The 13,777-nt window shown below is 33.5% G+C and overlaps 1 protein-coding gene across 3 annotated transcripts in view; it reads right to left on the minus strand.

Annotated features, from left to right (window-relative positions):
• Positions 1-883: 883 nt before the first annotated feature.
• LOC118200299 (zinc transporter ZIP3-like) overlaps positions 884-13,777 on the minus strand; it is a 102,463-nt gene continuing 89,569 nt past the window's right edge. For all 3 annotated transcript variants that reach the window (XM_035372247.2, XM_035372248.2, XM_035372249.2), the window contains one exon: positions 884-1,336. In XM_035372247.2, the coding sequence (XP_035228138.1) occupies positions 1,103-1,336 (234 nt within the window). In that variant the 3' untranslated portion in view covers positions 884-1,102. The remainder of the gene's footprint in view (positions 1,337-13,777) is intronic.

The raw sequence follows: 13,777 nt of genomic DNA on the forward strand, positions 1-13,777 counted from the left end.
ATTCCATAGAATTGCATCACTTTAGATACGCACTGGAGGTTGTAACCAGTGTAATATAACTATGCATTTTGCTTAGGTTCATATGTACCTTTATTGGGAAGGGTCATTTCAGTAGATATAAGGATACGTGATTTACCATGGAGGATATGCGATTCATCTAAATATCAATAAAAAGGTTATAAGGTATTTCTCCCATCTTCTTGGCATGCCTTCGTGGATTCTGCACACTGAGTCGGTATTCCAGACGTCCGTGGTTCGATTCCCGGCGAAGGCGGTTGCTAATTTTTCATCTTGCTTGCTTCCAAAAAAAATCCTAATGTCTCTACAAGGTAAAGTCACAAGTTTTATGTAATAACCACTTCAAGGAGAAGTTCTTGCGAATCATTTGCATAGCGTACTTAGTAGCTGGTCCGATCTGATGAAGATCCAAGACTAGAATGAAACTGCAAGATTTCGGTGGTTTTTCATCCATTCGCAGCTGCGCAAAGAGTTTTCTATTTGACAGGAGAACTGCGTGCCTTTTTGCATTACTTAAACTGATTTAAAAAAAAAAATTGAGTTTGCTTTTTGTTAAATGATAGTAAGGTTTCTACAGTGGCAGGAGATAAATTTATTCGAAGATTAGTGCATTTTGTTACTTTTAACACAACAAAATATTACAAAATTGTTTTTATCTTTAGCGACAAAATGCAAGTATTTTACAGTGTTATATACTGTGCTTCTTAATTCTTGCTGAGATATTTTTAAAGGGATTTAATTCAGAAGCAGAATTTTTAAATTTTTTCATTACCTCTAATCACATCTGAAATTGATTTTAAATGATACATAATACGATGTGCATGTTTGTGTACAAAATCATCGCCGATTAAAGATCATGAAACAGTTTAAGAATACAACATACCAAGTTTTATTCTGTAATAATATATTTTTAAATATCAACGATGGCAAATCACAAATATATATATACAAATATGAACTGAACTGAAATTTTCATTTATTTCCATAATCTTAATTGAATAATTCCTTTAAAAACACTAATACAGTTGATGAGCTAATATGAAAGATACAAGAAAATTTGGTCTCAGTAAACGAACAAATGGTCTCAGTGATGGTGATGTCCTACACCGTGTATCAAAACACTACAGAATAACAGTAACATGAAGCCAAATCCTAGGAAGAGTACTTTCAATAACCGTGGTCCAGTTTCATTAAATTCGGCAGGAATTACTTCCAGGAAAGTTACATGAATGAATGTTCCAGCTGCTAAACCTTGAAGAGTTGCACTGACTGCCAGAGCAGTAGTTGATTGGTAATGCCCGATTAGTAATCCCAGCAACTACAAAGAAAAAAAGAAATCCGTTATTCTTTTATCTATAATAAAAGATTATTTTTATATTTTCAAAACTGTCGCATAAGATAAAAATGCTGCATTTAAACTTCTAAACAGGCAAAATGGGACAGAAATTATGTTTACCAGATGCCCCGCTTTGACCGGGATTATCCCGGTTTGATGATGTGGTCCCTGCATCTCGGCCAATTGGTCATTTTGTCCTGGTTATTTGATAGGATTTTTAAAGAGCCGGAGATGCACAATCATATCAATACACTCATAAAAGAGGTTACAACCTTTTATAACAAGTCTTTCTCACATTGAGCTATGGGAAAACAGTTTTGGTGAAGAATCTTTTGTTTTGATAAACAACCTTGAATTAACATAGCCTGAAATAGAAGTTTCAGGTAAAATAATAAATGGAACTGTCGCAAATAATACAATAACCTTGAATCGCGTTTTCGGGATGAAATACTGATTGTAGAAGCGTTTTAGTTAGCTAATTATGAAATATAGAAAAATGAAAGTTGGGAAGGAAAATGGATACAATTTTTCAGCCATTTCGAAAAAAGGAGAATTTCATCGCGCAAGCTTGTTCAAATAATAGAATACCTTTTCAGCATGTCTGAAACATCGGCACTAGTTGAAAGCGTATTCTCAATTATGAATACCATATGTTCTAAAGAAAAAGGAAAAATGGCTGAATCAACCGTAAAAGCTTTACTAAGCTTAAAATTTATCAGTGAACTAAATTGCAGTAAATATTTCAATGCCATTAAAAATTTTAAAAAAAAAAGATTCGCACCAGTGATAAATACTAATATTTTTCTTAATAATGACGTATGCCCAGTTGAATTATTAAAAATTTCTTTTAAATCATTTTTTTTTTTTTTTTTTTTTTTGTAACAACTTATTTATTTAGCCGTTTCAACCCTAGGTTTTCTCAAAATTGTCCCAGTTTGAGCAAAAAGTATTATGGTAAGCCTAAATCATATACTTATCTTTGCTCAAAGGAAAGCAATTTTATTATAACGGATAACAATTTGTTTAATTTGCTTCTCTCACTGAAAGGAACTTCCTGAACGACTGCTGATTATAGAGTAGCGAGCGTTCTGTTACAATAACTAGTGCAGAAAGTATCAAAATCCTGAGATTGTATTACAGTCCAGTGCAGAGTTAAGAGAATTTACAAATTATGCCTATTTTTACGAAACCTATTGAACCAAAGGCACTAATTATGCGGCGGAAGAATTATGCAAACACTCAAAGTCGAATGCGTAAGCGTGTGTGTCTGCGGAGCTGTGATTATGGAGGAGATACTATATGCGCACGAGGGGTTTTCAGCTATTTGTATGCTTATACTCATTCACGACATTCGCCATACTTTTTGCAAGAGTTGGATAAATGTTATAAGGTATCAGGTAAAATGAGGTAGCCACGAATGTACAGATGACGGAATGATACGGAGAACTGCCAGAAGATTGAAGGCAGCCAATCACAAGCGTAGGTGGCTACACAGCTCAGTGTAACTTCCACTGTCGTCTTCAATTTGTGAAAACAATTTTATAACAGTGGATCCATACCAAGAAGACCTGGACAAGGACGGCTAGGATCCAAAATGACGTATAAGGATCATTATTTAGCACTTTCAGCGCGGCACACAAGACTGCTACAGCTTCAATGCTCCTTGAAATGTATACTGCCACTGGAACCCAAGTTTCACGGTCTACAGTTGTCCGACGACTTCTTAAGCTAGGGCTGTATTCTAGAAGGCTCGCTGTTTGAGTCTCGCTCGCTGTAGCATACAAGAGAGCGCATTTAGCATGGTGCAGACAACTCGCGCCTTTGCCTAGACTTCAATGGAGTACCTTGCTTTTCACAGATGATTTAACATTCAGCCAGAATTCTTGGTATACATATACCTGGATAAAGCCTAGAACACGATACCATCCCTCACTCGTCAGGAAAAAGGATCATTACGATGGTGGAGGTTTGGGCAGACATTATGTTGGACAGCCGCACACCCCTGTTTGTCAAGGGCTTTCTGACTGCTATGAGATATAGAGGAGATCTTAAAGCTGTATGTTTGACTTTTCAGCGACGCAGTTGGTTCCGAGTTCCTGTTAATGGACGACAAAGCCTGTCCACATAGAAGGGCAGTTGGTCAACGATTACTTATCGGAAGCGAGAATGTTCGCCGTATAAATCTCCTGGCTCTTACAGAGCATGTCTAGGACACTCTTAACGGGAACTTCATCTCACCATCCACCTCCGAGAATCATGCTGGAATTGAAACTGTCTTGCTGCAGGGGTGGGATTGACTGCCACAGGGACTCCTCAGCTGCTTCCTGTTTAGCATGCCGTCACACTGCGGGATCTCTCTGGCTGCGAAAGGGGGCCATATCCCATATTACTCATTTTCTGTTCGATATCACAACGTGGATTTTGGGCATCCCTGACCTATGAGCTTTACCGAAAATCATAAAATGACTTCTGAATGGAATATCTCTTTCTCTGTTTTAAATGTATAGTCATGCAAAATTTCAATAAAATCTAACTATCCATTAGTTTTTCAGCAATCCAACACAATGTGCGAATTCCCTTAATTTTCCACGCAAATGCAGATTTTCATTATAAGGACAATTCCTGATACAGTCCTTTTTCTTAGGATACATTGGGTTGTATGACGAGCGCCGGTTGCATTAAATTTCAGACTAAAATTTGGTCCTGTGAGTAGGCAATGCACTGAAAGGTGAAAATTTCAACAAAATACAAAGACCCCAAAAATCTCAAACGAAAAGAGAGAAATAAAATTTATTATAATTACTGTATTTTTAATTTATTAACTTTAAAATTCCTAATAATTTCTCTCATTTCTTTTGTTTTCCAGTATCATATAATTATAAAAATCATTTCCCTCCTTCTCAGCTATTTTTATGAGCTTCTCTTGTCCTCATTTTTCTTAGCCCAAAGGGGAAATTTGCTCAGAAGGGCTATTAATTTCGTTTTGGCATTTTGCATTGCTATAAATGTCAAATCACTTTTTAAAATGTTGCTACCAAATATTAGAGCTCTGTATTATATTTAAAGAAATTAGATAATGAAGAATCTACATAAATGTATGCATGTTTCTCGCACTGTGATAAAACAACGATACAAAAAGCCATCAAATTTTGAATAACGTACATCTCCACCCGAATATGAGCATCCGGAAGTCCGAATTTGGAATTTGTTTTATTATCTATTTCATATTTTGTAAAGGATTTAGCAGTTTTTTATTAAGAAACTCAATGATTTCAAAGCGAGCAATAGTAACACTGTACGGAAAACAAACACATTTTTATCTCCAGCACGCAAGACTCTATATCAGAAATTCAAAAGATATTTTAAACATTTTGCAATACTGCTGTTGAATTGAATTTTATGGTTTAAATCTGAAGAACATGATATTTAAAAAGTAAAGGTAACACACAAAACGTGAAAAACGCCCCTTTGGGCGTAATATAAAATCTCAGAGCTTTTAGATTTTTTGTATTGGCTCAAGGGCGTTAGCCAAGAAGGTCTCTTGATTTCGTTTTGGCATTTTGCAGGGGAAAACTTTAAATGTCCGTTTCATTTTCAAATTGTTGCCTCCAAATATTATCGCCCTGTGTTAAAGAATTTTCATAAATGTGTGTATGTTTCTCACGTTGTGATAAAAAAACGGTACCTAAAACCATCAAGTTTTGAATAACGTAATTCTGCACCGAATATGGGCATCTGGAAGCCCTCATTTGGAATTTGGAATTTATTACATGATATTTAATAAATAAAGGTAACACACAAAACGTTGCAGAAACGCCCCTTTGGGCGTAATATAAAATCTGAAGGCTTTCAGATTTTTATTTGATTTTTTTTTTTTTTTTTTTTTTTTTTTGAAATTTATCTACTTTTTTTAAGTCATGCATTACACAAAGATGTCTTAGACCACTTTTCCGGGATTTGGAACACTGCTCTAGAGTAGTTTATTTCTGGAACATATATACTAGAAATAAACGAAATGAACTTATAAGGTATTTCTCCCGCCTTCTTAGCATGTCTTCGTAGTGTAGTGGTCAGCACGTTCGACGCGTATTCGAGAGGTCCGTAGTTCGAGTTCCGGCGAGAGTTTGCTCATTTTTCATCTCTCCTGCTTCGGAATAACCTAATGTCTCTACAAACTGAGCAAAACTTTTAACAATAACCGTTTTGTTTTAATTTGTTCTATAAAAAAACTATCGAAATGTGGAAGTAAATGTGAGTTACTTTATGATAGAAAGATACATTTTTGCTAGAGCCTGCAAATAATTCCTAGATTTGCTGCACTTAAACTTCTGCTAGACTCCTAAAACTTTATGAGAAACGTATGAGAAAATCATATTTTTCGAAACGAAATATCTCAGATTTTTATGAAATATAAATTTTAAGATAAAATATTTGTAATAAAGGAAAATTACAGTCATAATCACTTTAAAAATTGCACAATTTTCACCTGGGGTTAGAATCTAAGTTCTTTTGCATAAAAATCGCAGTGTGTAATATTATAATTATTACAACATAAGATTCATTCGATAGGTAGGCAGTTTATTACAGCAAAGTTTTCGACGACCACTAGTCTTGAAATATACACTTTCATATGGAACATTTTAAAGGAAATTGTATGTAAACTAGTAACACAAGAAGAACATGTCAATCAAACTCTGCAAGCCTCAAAGTAAGCTACCACTCTTTAGTGGCGTTACCCACTGGCTTCAATAGACGTACCCTGTTCATACGTGTTTCCATAAAAATTCAAGAAGTACACATACTGAACTACATTTAATAAAGGTTACTAATAAGATAAATTTTTAATGAAAGAAAAGTTTTCGACAGTTACAGCTAAAAAAAAGTACTTTAATGCAAATAAGTTTGAAAATTATTACATATTTAAGCATTTTTATGAATAGAGTCTTCTAATAAGTAAGGTAATTTAATCATACAGATAAAGTTAGTTAAAATTTATATGCCATAACGCAAACTTTAAAAAAGTAGGAAATTACAAACAAAGAATAAAGCTAAATACAGATCGCACGGTATAAATCTCTAAAAACTAAGAGAGAGAGAGTATAAAGTTGAGTTCTCTGAGGAAGCATACATTATAGACTTTAAAAAGACTATTGAAAAATTATGTTTTAGCCAAACAAAGCAAAAGTCAGAAGAAGGGTGTATAAAACCCTTTCGTGCGAACACAAACTTAACAATTACCAAACCTGAGTTTACACAAGCTAAGCACTTCTGGCTTAACAGAAATCCGTAACGTTGAACTAATTCATAATGTGGTGCATTAGCTTAACGGCTCACAGGATAATTTAACGCGCATGCAAGGCTCTGGTTTGCGGAAAACCGACGAGACAAAGCCAGCTAGAGATGGCTAGAAGCACTCAACGCCACTAAATTAAGTAATAATCACGGCACAACGTGAACTGGAATAGGCAGACACGCTCTAAAAACTAACTTTCGAAACTCTTACTTAAATAGCACTTCTTTCTACCTTAATCTGAATAAACGCTATCTCATTTACATTCTGGTATGAAAAGCTCGGATGAAAAGAGAATAGTAGGAAAGTAGTAAAACTTAAAATGAACTATTAGTTAAAAATAGATAAACCTCAGAGATTAAATATTTACGTATTTTATATTTCACTTCTCTTGTCTCACCCAATTTCATGAATAATTTTATAGCACGAAAATTGAAAATGGGATGTTTTATTACTTATAGAATGGATTTATTCTGAAAAGTAAAAATAAGGAATTTCAAAATTTGCTGTTTGTTATTATTACGCAGTTAATATATTATTTACTTAAAATACACCACGATAAAAGATTTTTAAAGTACTTTTGATTAATCAGTTCCTGTTACATATTCAATTTTTACTTATACATTTTTGCAACTGAAACAATGAAGATATAACAATTCAAAAACTGTAAGCGAATTTGAACGTTAAATATTCGGTGAGTTAAACCTTTGTTTGAGGATAATAAAAACTGAAAATGCGGACTGTCCTCATTATTAAGAAACAATTCTGCTGGTATAAAAGTGAGAAGAGCCTGACACAAAAAATATTCTTCTTTCTTCAAATGAAAATAACTCTTCCCAGAACTACTTGCTTCTAATCAATAGCACTTTTCGCTTGCATTGATCTTCATTGAAAATAAAGTAGCCTAATTTAAATCAACTTAATATAAATACGGCAAGATAAAATACAGTCGTGCAAAGAAAAATATGTCTTGACGGGTGAAACGGCCCGACAGCGAAATGGCCACTGCGAATAGTCCCATTCCCGCCAGCATTGCAGTTCTTAACATTTTTTAGAAGGATAGCAGCAATTCATTAAAAATAAATTTAACTGAATTTTACCCATCCTTATCACTTCAGCTGGCTTAATTCTTACATCTACTTGCTGCTATCCAACTAAAGGTTGTTAAGAGCTGCATTGCTGACGGCTGATTACTTGAACATTTAAGGGTGCAAACGTATTTGTTTACGAAGAGATAGGTTGTTATTTTTTTCTCTCTCGGGGGGATTCTACGGAATCATTTTGACACTGACGCCAAAGTCGAAATATTATTAATACAACTGACATAAAGTATGATTAGTATTACTGTCACTTCATGCAGCGCGATGTTCATGACGTAGCTTAATTTAGTAAAAAAGCTAATTAAGCCATACCTTTTAAACTAAAAATTTTCGCATGAATTGAATGCTGTAAGAACGAAAGCTACACTTTAATAATAATTTTAAGAAGGAAGAAAAAATAATGTAAGTGTAAAATATGTAAGCTATTCCTTACAAATGTTTAAATTTCTCAGAGTGAGAAATTAAGCTTCAGTTGTTTAAAATCAGAAACATTCCATTCACTTACTCAGCATATCTGAAAACTGAAGAGGTGTCTCAATATTCTCGACTGTTTCATGGTAAGCATTTACTAGCTCGAAATAATTGAGCCAGTTTCATATCTGACAGTGAAGTTTAGTCTGCTCTTTAACATAATTTGCGAAACAAAATTTCTCTGATACATTTAGTCAGTAACGAAAAAAAATTCTTTGCTTACCTTTCGCAATAACTACGTTAACGGCCGGATCTCAGCAGCCGAGAATGGAATGCGGGGTGGGGGAGTTCCATCGAATTCTAGAAATGCAAAATACGGCTCTATTGGGAAGGACATATGTGACGTTCTCTTCAGATCCGAGATACTTTTGCACACTCGGTGTAGCTGTAAGAATGCTACAAACGAAAGATTCTGATCAAGCCCTACTGCCAGCAGTTTTTTCCCGCTACTGTTATTATTTTCAAATTATTTTCTTCTGAAAGAAAATTTATTCACAAAAAATAGTTTAAGGAAATAATGAGAAAATGCGAATAACATTTCATTAATATTCGTGTTCGTGTCATTCTTAGTTCTTTCACCATTTTCACAAAAATACAGAACTGCAGTTTGTTTCACAATTGAAAATCATGAAATCTTCTCGCGAGAAGATGCACTAAAAATTCATTCCTTGATACATCACTAAATGAGTACTCCATTTTTCGAACCAAAGTTGAAATTTGCATTGTTCTTACCATGATCAGTGAAGGATAAAGAAAGTGAAAAATATGCTTTGTCTTAAAATTAAAAAGGAAAAGTGTTCTCCCTTCCCCCCAAAAAAATATTTAACACGTTGAGCGCCAAGCGTATTTCTTAGGCAATCCCGTTCAGGCCACGCGCGCTGCTTAAAAGCGCTGGCATTGTAGGGCCAGCGATTCTTATCGCAGTAGATGATAGTTTACGTTTGGAACGTGATTCCTATAGGCTTTCATTAAACACGTTACGCTCCAAGTCTGTTTTGTAAATAGTTACATTCTATGCAAAGATATTACGAGGCAGAAAATTAGCATTACTGAAGTCCGGAAAGAATTAGCGCTATCCCTTACAAGTTGTGAAAAAGAAGATATTCTATCGAACAGAAATGCAAGAATATCTAAAAAACCGACAGCATAAACTTCAAAGAAAACCGGAAAAAGCCTCTGAAGTACGGAAATATTGTAAATTATGTTATGATAAAAATACAACTGAAGCTGGTAGAGTAATAGCCAGAAAAAAGACTAAGACAGTTGTCACAATTTGTAATAGCTGTAATGGAGAACCGTCTTTATGCTTACCGTGTTTCAATGAAATCCATTTGTCCTATAATGAATCAAAATTAAGTAAATTTTAAATAATTTTTCTGTAATTCCATAAAACTGTGTAAATTGTATAGTTATATATCATGTTACACGCTGTCAGCCAGCGGCGGTCGACGCGGCCTAAACGGAAAGTCTAGTGTCGGCCACAGATGGCTGACATGGCGCTCAACGTGTTAATTGTGGTAAAGCGCCCCATGCCAATATATTTTACGTTCCAAAGTATTTTATAAACTGTATACGTGTTAGAGAAAATATTCAATAAGTGAATAAAATGAAAGAAAAGTATATTTTGTAGAATTTTATATTACATCGTTGTCTACGTTATTCAGTTAAGAATATTCTCTACAAATTAATTTTCTTTCAAAACAGAATATTATTAAAATAATTAATAATAGCGGTGAATTTAGCACTGTTGTAAGCGTAAATCCCGCACTGCAGTAAATGGGATAAGCGAGTGTCTTTGAAAACTGGAAGTTTAAATCGGGTTCAAATAGTCCGCAACGTGTCGGCTGCATAAAAGTTTCGCAATTTTTCCGAAGTATACCGTAGAAACGAGCCAGTTTCCTTTAGATTGTCCTCTAGGAAGGCACTCTTCCCATTGGTCAAGTAATCTTTAGCCGATGAGAAATCTCTTCTCCAGGTTTGCCTTCATATCATGAAAGGTCTCAAGAGGAATAACTTCAACTCATACTGGTAGACTCAAACTGTAACAAAAAGCTCACGGCAAAAATAGCATTAACAAAAAGCTCACGGCAAAAATAGCATGTATACCTTTATAGAGCGATAAAATAAAAATTTAAAGTTTACAGTTTTATCTACTATTTGGAATGCACCACGTAAATAAGTAAGCAAATTGAAAAACTTGGTAGGGGATGACATTCTGACAAGTAATGAGAAGGGCGATGAAGCAATAAAGCAGGCGTCGGCAACATTTTTTTTGGCTGCGGGTCAAAATCAACCAAAATGTGTGCACTAACACGACGTTTCGAAGCGGACCAATGGCAATGGTATTTACGTTTTAAACCAGGCTTTTTTGGAGAATAATAAGATAAATTTTATTTAGAAAATAATTACAACAAGCCTTCAACTTTCAACATAAAAATTAAAATTACAGTTCTAATTATTATAGAAACAAATATAACTGAATGAACTTTATTTTTTCTCTTCGACATCAATAGTTCCCCAGATGCTGAGCTTTTGACACAAATTTAATCAAATCCGGCTTGCAGTTAAGTTGTCTTAAAACATCTGACAAGCATCTGAATTTTTGATAGTTAAGATGCTCCTTTATTTACTTAAAAATAAATTTCATGAGTGAAAATATTTTCTCGCATAAGTTGAACCGAATGCGGACAAAATGGCAAAGCTAATTTTTTCGCAACTGAATTTCTCTACTTTCAGTGCTCTTATAAAATGCTAGAACTGAGAGAATTTAAAGAACATCAGTTTTTCCAGATGTCTATCAAGGAATTATGGATCGGCATTGCCAAATTTACCTATTTCTCCTCGAAATTATGTTACAAAATAAAATAAAAATACATGTTCATTACTGCAGCTTCATAATCAAACCAAAGTGTTATTACTGTTTCTTATTTTCAGTTCATTTTTTTTACGCACGCTTCAAGTTTTCGTTTCATATTTAGCGTTTTAATTTATTTTTGTATATTATACTTTATTTTCGGAATTCAAGGGGGTCACTTGAAATTTTGAAATGGGTCATTCGGTGACCCGCGAGTCATAGGTTCCAGAGGCCTGCAATATATATTGAAAACCAGTATCTCAGGCAGATAATTCTCGTGCGCTTTGCTTTTAATCAACTTACGCGCTTGCTTTTAATCAATGTAATATCTATGCGGAATCGGCGCAAAATTGGTGAGTGTAGGACCTTCGTGCTAGCTACAAACTCGTTTATACCAATAATCGATGATCTTCAGAGTTAAAGACATGAAATAAAATATTTCCAATAGGCAAGAAAAATACTAGCTTACGTATAAAATATTAAAAAATATATATAAGGAAAATGGAACATCTTTATCAGATACGAGAAAATTGATCAAATATTATTCATCTTTATTTATCAAATATGAGACAATTAATCAAATATTATTCATTGACATTTAGTAAGAGTTAGTACGTAGTCAATGAATAATATCGAAACTAAGATAAATACAAGCCATTAAATATTTAAAAAAACATTAAACTCGGAGCATACAAACCACTAAAAAAACTCTTGATTGTGTTGCGACATAAAATAAAAAAATCAATAAATAAAACATTGCATATCAGTTCAACATTTCTGCAGATAATTAAATATATTATATTTAAAGGTACTCGGTAAGTTGAGAGTAAACGTTGCGCAGTATAGAACACACAAAACACAAGCCTTTTTACTAAAACAAACCTCTTGATTAATGACATCACAGAGACAGAATGAGCTCAATTATAAAAGTTTCTTAAAACATCGATTTTCAAGCATGAAAAAATTAAACTTTGAAAATTAACATGAAACACGCGGTTTATTAAGGAAAAAAGCGAAGGAAGTAAACGAAATGGAGGGCTGTATGTTTTTTAAAATAATAAGAAAAAAAAATACATAACTAAAAATAACAAACTGATGGAAAATTAAGCTTTCTGAAATTTATAATCATAATATTCATATTTTTTTATTTTAAAATTAAACATAAGATTACTATTATTTAAATTTTAAATTTCTTTACTGTAAGATCTGTTCATTTGTCAGTTCATCACATTTATAAATGAGTTTGTTGTTCTGATTAATTCCTTTTTTTTTTTTTTTTTTTTGTTAAAAATTTGAGTATATTTCGTTTTTTCTCCTCCGCTATTGCATTGCAGCGCTATCGAAAAATATACGACAACACACATTTTAGTAATACGAAACGCTCAGTTATCCATTTATTCGGAAAAACACACAAATTTTTTATCACTGATATACTTACACACAATGTGACTGCATCCAAAAATTTCAGTTTTTCACAACAAAACACTTTAGAGTTACCTCCTCAGAAGCAATAGGGACGTAACCACAACTATTTACTAGTTTATGGTCTTGATGGGCTAAAATACAATTTAGGAGTTTTGACATGCTCAAAAATAAAGATGCGGGATTTCAATTTTATTCATTTGATAAATGACGCCGAGTTATATAAACATACAACACTTAAAATTTAAATAAGTAGCAAATTTCTCTTTATTCACAATAAAACGATGTTTCTGTTTTAGAAAGCATTAATTTAGAAATGTTAAAATTAAATATTTTTCATTCAAGAAAATTTATTACACCACTCTTAAATCAGCTTTTCTTCAGAGGACTTTGGTTTTTAACATGTAGTTCATTTCAAGGCTAATTTTGCATATTATGGAATGAATTAATTCTAAAAGCTCTTCTTCAGTCTGCTAAAAATGTTTCAAATCATAACTTCCTTCATTAAAGACCATCATAAACATTTTACTTCCCTATATAATTAAAAAATTCTACGTACCCAAAATTATAGTCTTATAAAAGCAAACGTTATTTGATTCGTTATCTTAAAATGGAATTAAGGATCTATAAACAACATTTCAAGTGAGATTTAGCTACCCAACCTTCTAATTTCTGATATATCCCTATAACTACATTGTTGGTCATTATAAGTGTAATATAATGAAAGCAGACAACTATTAAAGCCGTAGTTATTAGACAGATAACTTACGGTTCATAAATGAAATGATTAAAATTGCTTAGATTGACATGCAAAGCGTAAAAAATTCAGGAAATAATTTAGCCACTATAGGCAATAATAACTGCGTAGCCTGGCACAGATAGAAAGCATATTATTTATATGACAGAGATAGTATGTGTAAGTTCATTTGCTCTAGTCGCTGTGCGGTCCCAGATAAGAAGTGTTCAATAAGTGAGAGATGCAATAAATATGTAGGCTAAGGAAGAAGTGGAACATAGTGGCCTTCAGAAATTGTTAGACATTTCGTGCTACATGCAACTGAGCATTATTCTGTTGATAATTGGCCTGAGGTAGGACCTTCAGTTAAAAAACAGCTACAGTCTCTAACACGCTAAGCATAAAACAGTGTTTATACCTTAAATGTATAACAGGCCTGAGAGCAACTGAAATCCAGTTACAACCTCTACCATAATGCCAGGTACCGGGCCATTACGGTGATGCCTAAACATGATACTTAGTGTGGCAATGCAGTATTATCAGACATAGA

This window comes from Stegodyphus dumicola, chromosome X2, assembly GCF_044657685.1.
Source record: "Stegodyphus dumicola isolate Sdum_Otavi_A_Nest chromosome X2, ASM4465768v1".
Classification (NCBI taxonomy): Eukaryota; Metazoa; Arthropoda; class Arachnida; order Araneae; family Eresidae; genus Stegodyphus; species Stegodyphus dumicola.